Source organism: Eschrichtius robustus, chromosome 16 (assembly GCF_028021215.1).
Source record: "Eschrichtius robustus isolate mEscRob2 chromosome 16, mEscRob2.pri, whole genome shotgun sequence".
Classification (NCBI taxonomy): domain Eukaryota; kingdom Metazoa; phylum Chordata; class Mammalia; order Artiodactyla; family Eschrichtiidae; genus Eschrichtius; species Eschrichtius robustus.
This window is the reverse complement of record NC_090839.1, coordinates 45,268,068-45,280,298: the sequence shown is the minus strand read 5'-3', so window position 1 is coordinate 45,280,298 and position 12,231 is coordinate 45,268,068. Positions and strand designations below refer to the sequence as shown.

Here is a 12,231-nt window from a genome sequence, read left to right as displayed (position 1 = left end):
GGAGAGGCCGGTGCGGGTGCCCTAGTCCGTGGCACCCCTGTAAGTGCCCTCTTGGACGCCTGGCTCCCCTGCTGGACCTGTGACCTTGCAACCACTCATGGCGCACCGGTGACCACTCCCTCCTCCGTGGCTCTGTGTGCACCTCACCTCTGCACACCCAGAGGGTCCCTAGGTACCCTGGAAGCTCCTTACTTCCCTTCTCCACACTTTCATCCAGGTGTGTTTCATGGGGGTCCTCGTCTAAATCACAAAAGGGGATGCCAGCTCATGTCACAGCAGCCTGTTTAAGTGCAGTATCTCCTGCCTGTGACAGCGGCTGCATGTTGGGCATCCCAGCGGGCACGGAAACCTCTGACAGCCCAGCCCTTCTGCCAGCAGATGGATCTGACTGCTTAGCCTTGAAGGCTCAATCTAGTCCAGGCAATTTCTCAAGGTTCCTTTTGCACTAAAAATAGAGAAGGGAGCCCCCAGTACGTGGTGGCACCTCGGGGAAAGTGCCTGCTTACAGCGGGGGGCTGGGCCCACAGGAGCCTGACAGCACCTCATAAGGCCCCGGTGGGGGGTCCCGCATCCAGACTGACCCCTCTGCGGCCCCGGGCCATCTGAGAAGTGACTGTTCACACCAGGTGACCACAGCCAAGTCCAGGAGTCAGGCCAGGGGCCAGTTGGGGAGCCTGGTGCAAAGGCTGGGCAGAGGCATGAGGGTTAGAGACCCTCTCCCACGGCCCTTTTCCCGCTGCCGTACCCTGGCCCTCCCAAGCACACCCCAGGTCTGAGTCTACACTGGGCCCGTGGCCCTCAGGGCACCTCACCCCGTCACCTCCCTTCTGCTCGAGCTCCTCAGAAGAACCAGCCCCGCATCCCTGCACCTCACGCTGTCAGGCACCCGCCATCCCTCCTGGGCCCGCTCTGCTCACATCTGTTTGTCCCAGACCGCGAACTCCCTGCCTCCCCTGAGCCTGGTGCGCACTGGACAAATGCTGCAGCAGGAGAGTGGGTGGAACACCCACAGGAATGTGACACCTGGGCTCCACTGGGGGCGCGGAGCCGGGTCACCTCGGGGGCTGCTCTGCCCTGTTGGCCTGGACCTCAGAGGCCACCTGCCGCGTTCCCTGGCCCCTGCATCTGTAGAGGGCACACCTGGAGGCGCTGCTATGGCCTCCTGCCCTCGTGAGGAACAGGCGCAGCTCTTCACGTGGCTCACTCGAGTTCAACCCGACCCTGGACTGAGCCTGACTCAGTCCTGGGCCTGGCGGGTGCCCAGCTAGCCGGGTGGCCTGAGGCAGACCAACGATGCCCTTGGCTGGACTAGTCCCGGCCAGGCTGTCAGAGGCAAGGCTGACCCCTCCCGGGCTGGGATCACCGTGCACACCCACCTGGTCCCGACTCTCTTCGAGGGCCTCTCTCAGCTGTGACTGTGCCAGTCTCAGGCTCTGACGTTCCTGAGTCACGTGTTCAAGTTCAAGTTCAAGTTTTTGGATTTGGTTATCCTGTTTTTTAAAAATCAATTTCACAAGTATAAGAAGTATCTTAGCAATGTGATACACGTTTAATGCAGAAACTTCAGAAAAGCAAAAATTACGAAATTCAACTCATCCATAATCCCAGCAGCCCAAGGACCACACCCGACGTTCTGCTGTATCTCCTGGCCCTCCCTCCACACGCACGGACTTCTGTCACTAAGACGTTGTATGCTGTGCTTTCCCCCTCTTATTATATCTTGAGTGTTAAATACTTTTCAAAAACATGGTTTTTAATGGCTGCACCATCATTTACGACTAATTCAATACTGTTGATGATTCAAAGCAGATTCCAATTCTGTTTTGCTATTATAAATACCACAGCAATGAAAATACTTCCAGCTAAGTCCGTACACAATGCTCAGTAAAGTTCCCACTAGCAGAATCATGAAGCCAGAGCACACGGACGTTCCTGATGCTCTTGATGTATATTTTGCCATATTGTCCTCCGGAGAGGTTGTACCAACTTACTCTCTATCATTAGGATTTAATTCCTTTCTGCTACTTTTTCTAGATACCAGGCTTTGCAAAAGCTGCTGAAGTCCACATATTTTCAGGGCTTGCTTGTTAAGTCCCTCACTTTACCTCCAGGCACATCAGGGCCGTTCCTGATCTGTTTTAGGCCAGCCTGTCTGCCCCTCCCTGCCCTGCCGGCCACTCACCTGCAGCTCCTCCTGGCACGCCGCCTCCTCCAGTCTCTGTGTCAGCAGCTGAACAGTGATGTGATTCTTCTTGCTCTGGGCCTGGTGGGTAGAGGCCTCCTCTCCCAGCTGCAGGACCCTGTGGTTGAGCTGGGACAATTCGTCCTTGCATTTCTGACTCTAGAACAAAAAGGGATAAAACACAGATGAAAAAGTTATTTTTTTAAGCCAACAGCATTCCAGTGGTTCTCAACCAGGGACCCTCTTGCTCCCCGAAGAACGCTTTGCAATGTCTGGAGATCATTTTGGTCATCACAGCTAGTGGGGTGGGGTTACTACTAGAAACTAGTGGGTGAGGCGCTCAGCGTCCCCAGAGTGATGGGCTCTCAGGCCACAGGGCAGAGGATGAACTCTGGTCCATCCAAGAAGCAGCAGACTGTGCACCAGGGGCGCTCACAGCCCATCAACATCCAACCACTGCTCTGGAGAACTGGCATGGTTTTCTTGTTTCTCCCACGGTTATTTCTAACATTATCTTAAGCAATTTGAAGGGAAAAAAACCCCTCGTTTTACTTGAGGCATGTGATTCTCTTCAAATCATTGTCATTAAACACAAAAACCGAGGCTCTCGGTGGGGGGAGCACACTGATAAAATCGCCCACTTTGCAGGCAGCGGATGCTGGACCCTGGGCGGTGCTGCCTGGGATGAAACAGCAGCCAGCAGGTGACACACGGAAGTTCGTTATTTCCAACCGGGTGTCACACACCTTCACACAAACCACGTTTCGCTCATCTGCTTTTCCCCAGCAGCCGCTCTGGAGGCCGAGGGTCTGCAGCCCTCCGTGCCTCAGAGCGGGTCTACGCACAGCTGGTGGGCGCGTCACTGTCGCCCCAGGGCTGGGTGTTCCCACCACATCAGCCAGGCGCAGGCAGAAGCAGGCTGGGGCGAGAGCTACGGGTCTCTCCAGGGGACAGCAGAGGTCTGAGAAGCCAGAGGTGACAAAAACACTCCCAGAGGACTTCCCTGGTGGTGCAGTGGTTAAGAATCCGCCTGCCAGGCTGCACTGAATCCACCTGGTTATGCCTTACACACACACACACACACACAGAGGCATAATGACTGACTGCTTAGAACGAGTTCCTCTGGCATTACCTTTTTTTCTCTAAATTAGTTTTTTCTTTAAATTTAACCTTCAGTTTTGAGTCAATTAGTTGGCTGTTGCATCATATGATTCTTTGGTTGTCTCCCAGTGATGCCAGATGGAATCAGCACAGCCCCAGGTGCTAGTTGCTAATGCCTATAAAATACCACCCACCCCCACAAAGGAGAATCATTTAAGAGTTCTTTGGACTTCATCTTCAAAAGTAGCCAAAGAATTCATGTGACATGTTATCCCAGAAAATCTTTTGCAGTTAGTGAAATTAGGGTATAACTAAGAACATTCAGAATACTACACACACAGTTTAGGTGATCTTGGTATAGTGGTGGGACAGCAGTAAAGTAATTAACATGCACATGCTCTGCTGGGGGAGACTAAAGGGAAAGAGGTGTTCAGCCTAGAAAAACATTTCTCAGTGGATTTCCTATGAAGTCAATGTGTCTTGGGTTTAACTTTGAAACAAATTAAAAAATTTAAAAACTGACTTACTGGGCTTCCCTGGTGGCGCAGTGGTTGAGAGTCTGCCTGCCAACGCAGAGGACACGGGTTCGAGCCCTGGTCTGGGAAGATCCCACATGCCGCGGAGCAACTAGGCCCGTGAGCCACAATTACTGAGCATGCGCGTCTGGAGCCTGTGCTCCGCAACAAGAGAGGCCGCGATAATGAGAGGTCCGCGCACCGCGATGAAGAGTGGCCCCCACTTGCCGCAACTAGAGAAAGCCCTTGCACAGAAACGAAGACCCAACACAGCCATAAATAATAAATAAATAAATAAATAAAAATTTAAAAAAACCCAAAAAACAAAAAACTGACTTACTAGCATTTGTGGATTTCAGATTGAGACCCATGTAAAAGCAGTGTTTTATTCTGTGAAAAAAAAAGAATCCACCAGCCGACGCAGGGGACATGGGTTCGATCCCCGGTCCAGGAAGATCCCACATGCCGAGGAGCAACCAAGCCCGTGCACAACAACAAATGAGCCTGTGCTTTAGAGCCCATGAGCCACAACTACTGAAGCCTGCGCTCCCTAGAGCCCATACGCCGCAACTACTGAAGCCCGTGTACTCAAGGGCCCGTGTGCTGCAACTACGGAGCCCGCGGGCTGCAACTACTGAAGCCCATGCGCCTACAGCCCATGTTCTGCAACAAGAGAAGCCACCGCAATGAGAAGCCTGCGCACCGCAAAGAAGAGTAGCCCCTGCTCGCCACAACTAGAGAAAACCCGCGCGTAGCAACGAAGACCCAACACAGCCAAAATAATAATAATAATAAAATTTTAAAATTAAAAATAAATAAAAACACTCCCAGAAAGAGTAAGAGCTCAGCAAGGTGTCAGGACACAAGGTTGGCAGGTGAAAATCCACTGTACTTCTATGTCCTGACACTGAACACGCAGAATCCCATGTGAAAAACAAAACACCATTTCTGGCTTCTGGTCAGGCCTGTAAAGAGCTTGGAAGTCGTCACTCCCATCCTCCCAACAAGAAAAAGCTGAGTAACTGAAAACTCAACCATTCTTCTGAAACCCATCAGAGAACTGAGGTCACAGGGCAAATCAACGCCCTGAAAACTGGAGAGACGGGCAAAGAGAGTCACAGCTCACCAGGAGCTGATGGCTGGAGCCCGAAACAAAGTGGCTACTGTGGGCGGAACTGTGTCCACAAACTCTCGGCTGTGTCTGGAGACAGGGCTTGCAGCAGGTAATTAAGGTTAAATGTGCTCACAAGGTGGGGTCCTAATCTGATAGGACAGTGACTTTATGAGAAGACACAGTGAGAGGGCATCGTCTGCAAACCCGGAAGAGCCTCGCCAGAACCAAGTCAGTCCTGCCTTGATCTTGGACTTCCAGCCTCGAGAACCGTGAGGCAATAAACTCCTGTGGTTTAAGCCACCTGTCTGTGGCATTCTGTACGGAGCCTGAGCAGACTAAGACAGTGACCATTTTGAAGTACACAGAGCGTTCTGTTCTCCTGCCCTCAAGGGAAACGTCCTTTTTACCAGATCAGATCCAGCGTGGGGAAGGGGATACCCAACTGCAGCCCCCTCTAACCATTCTGACTCAGTACACACCTATCAGAGTGGCTAAAATAAAAGAGTGACAACACAAGTGTGGACAAGGATGTGGGGAAACTGGATCAAGCACACATTGCTGGCAGGAACGGAAACTGTTACAGCCACTCTGGATAACAGTTGGGCAATTTCTTATAAAACTAAACATGTGGGGCTTCCCTGGTGGCGCAGTGGTTGAGAATCTGCCTGCTAATGCAGGGGACACGGGTTCGAGCCCTGGTCTGGGAAGATCCCACATGCCGCGGAGCAACTGGGCCCGTGAGCCACGATTACTGAGCCTGCGCGTCTGGAGCCTGTGCCCCACAACAAGAGAGGCCACGACAGTGAGAGGCCCGTGCACCGCGATGAAGAGTGGCCCCCGCTTGCCACAACTAGAGAAAGCCCTCGCACAGAAACGAAGACCCAACACAGCCATAAATAAATAAAAATAAATAAATTTTCAAAAAAAAAAAAAAAAAAAAAACTAAACATGTAACTACCATACAACTCAGCAACTGCTCTCCTGGGCATTTATCCCATGAAATGAAAACCTACATCCACACAAAGACCTGCCTGAGAATGTTCACGGCACCTCTGTGACAGCCCCAAACTGGAATCAGCCCAGCCGTCCTTTAAAAGGTGAGCATTAGGGACTTCCCTGGTGGGTCAGTGGTTAAGAATCCACCTGCCAATGCAGAGGACACGGGTTTGAGCCCTGGTCCAGGAAGATCCCACATGCCGTGGAGCAACTAAGCCCGTGTGCCACAACTACTGAGCCTGCGCTCTAGAGCTTGTGAGCCACAACTACTGAGCCCACGCGCCACGACTACTAAAGCCCAAGCACCTAGAACCCATGCTCCGCAACAAGAGAAGCCACCGCAATGAGAAGCCCGCGCACCGCAACAAAGAGCAGTCCCCACTCACCGCAACTAGAGAAAGCCTGCGTGCAGCAGTGAAGATCCAACACAGCCAAAAGTAAATAAAATAAATTAAAATAATAATAATAATAATTAAAAAAAAAAGGTGAGCATTAAAACAAGCTGTGGGCGACTTCCCTGGTGGTCCAGCGGTTAAGACTCCGTGCTCCCAAGGGCCCAGGTTCGATCCCTGGTCAGGGAACTAGATCCCGCAGTCCACAATGAAGATCCCGCGTGCCGCAGCTAAGACCAGGCGCAGCCAAATAAAAGAAATAAATATTAAGAAACAAAACAAAACAAGCTGTGGGACATCAATGCCTTGGAATAGTGTCCAGCGACAGGAAGAAACTAACCGGGGACACACAGCCAGGAATTATGATATGCGAGAAAAGGCAACCCCGAAGTTCATATTCTGTATTCCTTTTGTATCACATTTTGAAATGACACAATTTTGGAAATGAAGGGCAGTTAGTGGTTTTCAGGGGTTAGGGGCTGGGGTAGGTGGGCAGGAAGGCGGTGGGTGTGGTTATGAAAGAACAACATGAAGGATCCTTGTGGAGCTGGAGCTGTTCAGTATCTTGACTGTGGTCGTGGAGACACGAACCTACACAGGGGATAAAATTGCATAGAACTTGACACACACACGAGTACACAAGTAAAACTGGGGAAGCCCGAGTAAGGCCTATGGATTGTATCAATGTCGATGTCTTGGTTGTGATATTCATTATGGACTGATCCCTGCCAACTCACATGTTGAAGCCCAAACCCCCAATACCTCAGAGTGACTGTATTTGGAGATGGGGTCTTGAAAGAGGTGATTAAGGTAAAATGAGGTCATATGAGTCTAATATGATGGTGTCCTAATAAGAGATGAGGACACAGACACATCCGAGGGACAACCATGTGAGGACACAGGGAGAGGACAGCTGTATACAGCCAAGGAGAGAGGCCTCAGAAGAAACCAGCCCTGCGCTGATCTTGGACTTCGAACCTCGAGAACTATGAGGAAATAAACTTCTGCTGTATAAGCCACTCACTCTGTGGTACTTTGTTATGGCAGCCCTAGCAAACTAACACAGATATATTATACTATAGTTCCATAAAATGTTACAACTGGAAGAAACTGGACAAAGTGTATTTCTCTGTAATATACTTCTTATAACCACCTGGGAGTCTGCAATTATCAATACTAATTTCAATTAAAAAAAGAATTAAAAAACAAAAACAAAAACAAGAATGACACATCCCAGCTTCTGTGCTTCAGTCCAAAAGCCAGTAAGTGAGACCAAGTACAGAAGGCATTTACTTATGGGGCAAAGGGAGACCAGTGTGGAGGTCAGTGCTGAGTGAGACAGGGCATTTACCCGCAGGGTAAAGGGATTAATCAAATAGTTAAGTAAATCTATTGAAGATGAGGAAACCAGGTTTTTCATTGCTAGAGGCAAGAGTTACAAATATGGAAAGGGAGAAAACTAGAATTATCCCTGTGATGTTGGAATTGCAGATAAGAGTTTGAATTCATGGTTTTCAGTAGGGAGATATATAAATAAATATACCTGAAACCATGTGCATGTGAGCGTAATAAATATACGTATACACTCCCTAGCTCTATGCACTAACTGCACCTGGACATAGCGACGCCCCAGGAGCCGTGCGCACTCCTAGTGCCCAGATCTTGGTCTCTAAATACCATTTGGAACTAAAAGTCACCAAGGGCTCCTTGGAGAAATGACTGCTTCCAGGACTCGGGCAGGGAAGTACGAGATGAACCTGGAATATCGTGGGGCACCAGAAAGTGAGGAAGTGCTCAAAGAATGACCAGGACCTGTCAGGAGGACCCAGAAGTCACACTGAGGGGGCTCTTATTGGCCAAATCTGGGACAATCTGAGCATAAAAATAAATACTGATGGTAACATATTAATAACCCATTGAATAAAACAGGAATCTATGATAGTAACATAATGATGAATAAATAAATGGAGGGCTTCCCTGGTGGTGCAGTGGTTAAGACTCCGCCTGCCAATGCAGGGGACACAGGTTCGAGCCCTGGTCCAGGAAGATCCCACATGCCGTGGAGCAACTAAGCCCATGCGCCACAACTACTGAGCCTGCACTCTAGAGCCCGTGAGCCACAACTACTGAGCCCGTTTGCCACAACTACTGAGCCTGTGCTCTAGAGCCTGTGCTCCTCAACAAGAGAAGCCACCGCAATGAGAAGCCCATGCACCACAACGAAGAGTAGCCCCCGCTCGCCGCAACAAGAGAAAGCCTGCGCACAGCAATGAAGACCCAATGCAGCCAAGAATAAATAAATAAAATAAATAAATTAAAATAAATAAATAAATGGAGAGAAGAAAAAGCTCTTCCTTACACTAGAACACCAATTAACAAATATAAAAGGAAGCTGGGATTAGTCACCAACTGGCCACCATCACAGTAATAACTGACTCCACCAAGAAACAGAGGATGCTAAAACAAGGGGGTGAGAGTTTGATGAAGAACAAGATATTCACATCATATCAAAGCATTTCCCCATAAAATATTTAGCAATTACCAAGGGGAAAGTAACTTTATGGAGAAGCCTGACCAACACCACCTGACCAAGAATCTAAGTTGACGTCACTAATGCTTGTGTCCCCGGACTGGATGGACTGAGAAGGACACAGCATCATTTTGGGGATATTCACACATAATCTGAATCCAAGCACAGGGAAGCACCGGATACACCGAAACAACCGCTTGTAATCTTCAAAAGCGCCAGGTCGTAACAACAAGGACAGGCAGACTGAAGCCACACGAGGTCCTGGGCTGGCTGATGGGGCAGTTTCATAGTCACACTGATTTCCTAATTTGGGGTGGGAGAGGGCTGATGGGTCAGCAACTCACTCTCAAATCTTTCATAACAAAGTTCTGTGCTTCCTTGTTGTAAGCTTGAAATTATTTAAAAATAATGGAAAAGGGAGGGTGGCATCAGCTTCATGCCAGGTGTCAATACTTCACCTGTGTGCAGAGCTCTTCCATCTCAGAGCAGGCCTTTTCCTTCTCTCTCTTTAAAACCTCAACTTCCTTCCTGTTGAAGAAGCAAAGTTAACAGTATCACTGACCACTCATCGCTCACGGTCACCTTGGCGGCTTGGATTTGTACACCTGCTCCTGGTACCCTACAGCCACTGCTCTGTCACTGTCCTACGCTATCGCTGCTGCTGGTCCAATCAGATCCCAGCTTCGGAACCAGAGGAACCCTGCCAGCACTGTAAGAACAAACCCTCCATGACGTTCCTCAATCACACACGTTAATCTCTCTCTGGCACATGTGACTGCTCTTCACACCCAGCAGCATAAACACCAACACAGGCTTACATTCACTGACATCTGAGGTCAAAGGGGTCCCAGCACCAAACTTAGGGAAAAATGGTTCCTGGAGGGAAAAATCTTGCAGATTTCAGAACTGCTGTAATGTAACAGCGATTGCTTATTGACCATCCACTTTGGATCCCAGGCTTTCATCATCAGGCACTTTTATCAAATCAACACCGCATCCTCGGCAGTTTAGAGCTAAGCTCATCTTGAACGTCATTAAGAAAAAAGCCAAACAAACCATCCTTGGATGAGGCTCTGATGGCGAAAGCAGAAATCCACTGACAGGCATCCCGAGCCTCCACCGCAACACACACACACACACACACACACACACACCTCCTGCCTCAGTGCTCAGGCCCCCGACCCCTGACTCTGACTCACTGAAATCGACAGACCAGGAATGAACCTCGGAGAAAAGCACAGCTAAAACCATTATCAGGACAAGAACAAACAGATTCTACTCGCCCAGAAAGGCTGCAAGAGTATCTCTCGCCCCTACGAGAATGCTCGATGCCTCCCCCGAGCCCTGAGCACGATGTGGAGTATTTCTGCAGGGTGAGCAGTGCTTGCAGAGCAGCGTCAGAGGCACAGGGGCCTGTGATGGGGCTGGTGGCGGTGGTGCTGACCTGGCACCTCCTACTTCTGCAAGCGAGGAGCTCAGGAAGGAAGGTGGCTGCTGACATCTGCAAGGAGGCCCGAGACCCCCTGTGCCTGGCAAGGCTGGTCAGAGGGCAGCACAGCTCTCCTGGAATGCGGGTTATCTGTAAACACGTCCCACTTTCTACAGCAATGCCTTCTAAGCTTACTCTACGAAGAGCAAGCCCTGTCAGGGACCGGGCGGTCGGGGTGGGACCATTGAGACGGCCCTTACCTCTGTGCAGCCTCTGTCCTTTCTGCAGCTTCAAGCTCTTGCTGGATCCTTGCCAGCTCATTTTTCAAAAACGTGTTTTCTTCAGAAAGCCTATCCAACTTGATTCTGCATGAGAAATTTAAGAAAGGAAGAAGAGTGGGAACTCCAGAAGCTGGTCACCCCCACGCACTCCAGTCTTGCAGTGACCCTGCAGCCACACTTCCCCTTCCCTAGATGAGGGCACAGGACACCACTTCCTTCGCTTTCCTGTATCCCGTGTTAACCTGCTCTGGTTTGCATCTCCCAAGAGATAAGCTATAGAAGACAAAGCTTTCTTAGCTTCTAAAACGGCCACACAATCAACAACTCCCTGGTGTATTCAGCACCTTGGTTCTCTGTGTTCACAGCTGGCCTGTTCCTGCATCTTATAACCTCCACTGAAATGTGAGTGTGCCCATGGCTGGCACCAGTGCAAGATGCTGGGTGAGTCCTCGCGAGGTCATTGCAAGGAGAGTGGCCACCTCCTCCACCCAGGGGACTCCAGCACAAAGCTGAGGAACACAAGGACTGGGGAGGCCGGATCCCAAGGGAAGAGCGCCTCCATCCTACACCCTGAGCTCAGTACCAGGAGGAGCCTGGGACGATGCCCGTATCAGTGGACAGAGGGCAACCTGATGCAACATGGAGCCTTCACGGGGAAAAGCAAGTACCAACAGTGGCTGCCAGGACCAAGTCTGCCCGGAGCCCTCCTGGCTTCCGATGCTCTTAGAGTCTCCCTGGGAAGGTAACCCCATCGATGTGTGACACACGAGCAACTGACCAGTAAAGATCACGGGGAGGCAGCCTGAAACCCACTCCTGCTGCCCAGAGAGTCTATCCTTAACACATGTTGGTCTTGCGGACACTTATTCCCCTAAACAGGTCTCTACCTGGCATTAGCTTCTTTTCAATCTAAAAGTACTCAAAGCCACATGACCTCATATGTTTATGTATTATTCTTATAATGTCAAGCATAAGTATCTCCTTCATAAGCATAAGTACCACTTCATATTTCCTCATGAGGAACTAGAGAGAAAAATAAAGACATAGAAGTCAACGGAATTTTAAAAGCAGCAAAGGGTTTCAAGCAGGGGAGTGACACAAATGAGGTCTGTGTTTTGAACTGTCATTCTGGCTCCAGGATGGAAAACAAATTGATTCAAGGCAGGTGTGTGTGTGTATGTGGTTGGCAGGGGATTCTGCCGCCAGCTTCCTGGACCTCAAATAAGATGGCAGTTGCTCCTCCCCAGCCGCGCACACTCACCAAATAACCAGAGCAAAGCTGATCATCTAGTGTGTGATGTCCTCACAGAAGGTAACGGAAACCTCCAGGGGTCCCCAGTCAAAAAAACCCGGAAGCTGAAACCAAAGCCATGAGCATTAAGCAACACAAAAGTGGGGTTACCCTGAGGCCAGCACCTACACCAGTGCGGAGAAACCACACCGAGGATACATGCACTGCGCCAGTTCCCTGGAAGAGGTTAAAGTGGTCTCAGATTAAGAGGCTCCCAACTCTTGGCAAAAGCAAAACACATCCTTTCTGCAGGGAGCACCCTCTACTACAGCTCCCAGGATTCCCAGAGATAAACATCATGCAAACGTGAGCTCACAATTAAAGATCACCACAATATACGTGGAAAAGGACCACCTATGAGAGTCAGAAGAAGCCAGAACAACAGAATTAGATCCTGTAG

The 12,231-nt window shown here is 49.9% G+C and overlaps 1 protein-coding gene across 3 annotated transcripts in view; it reads right to left on the bottom strand.

Annotated features, from left to right (window-relative positions):
* Positions 1–12,231, bottom strand: part of NINL (ninein like) — a 112,820-nt gene that overhangs the window by 4,799 nt on the left and 95,790 nt on the right. For all 3 annotated transcript variants that reach the window (XM_068565667.1, XM_068565668.1, XM_068565666.1), the window contains 4 exons: positions 10,520–10,624; positions 9,289–9,358; positions 2,183–2,341; positions 1,377–1,490 (listed from right to left, as the gene is read on the bottom strand). In XM_068565667.1, coding sequence (XP_068421768.1) covers positions 1,377–1,490; positions 2,183–2,341; positions 9,289–9,358; positions 10,520–10,624 — 448 coding nt within the window. The remainder of the gene's footprint in view (positions 1–1,376; positions 1,491–2,182; positions 2,342–9,288; positions 9,359–10,519; positions 10,625–12,231) is intronic.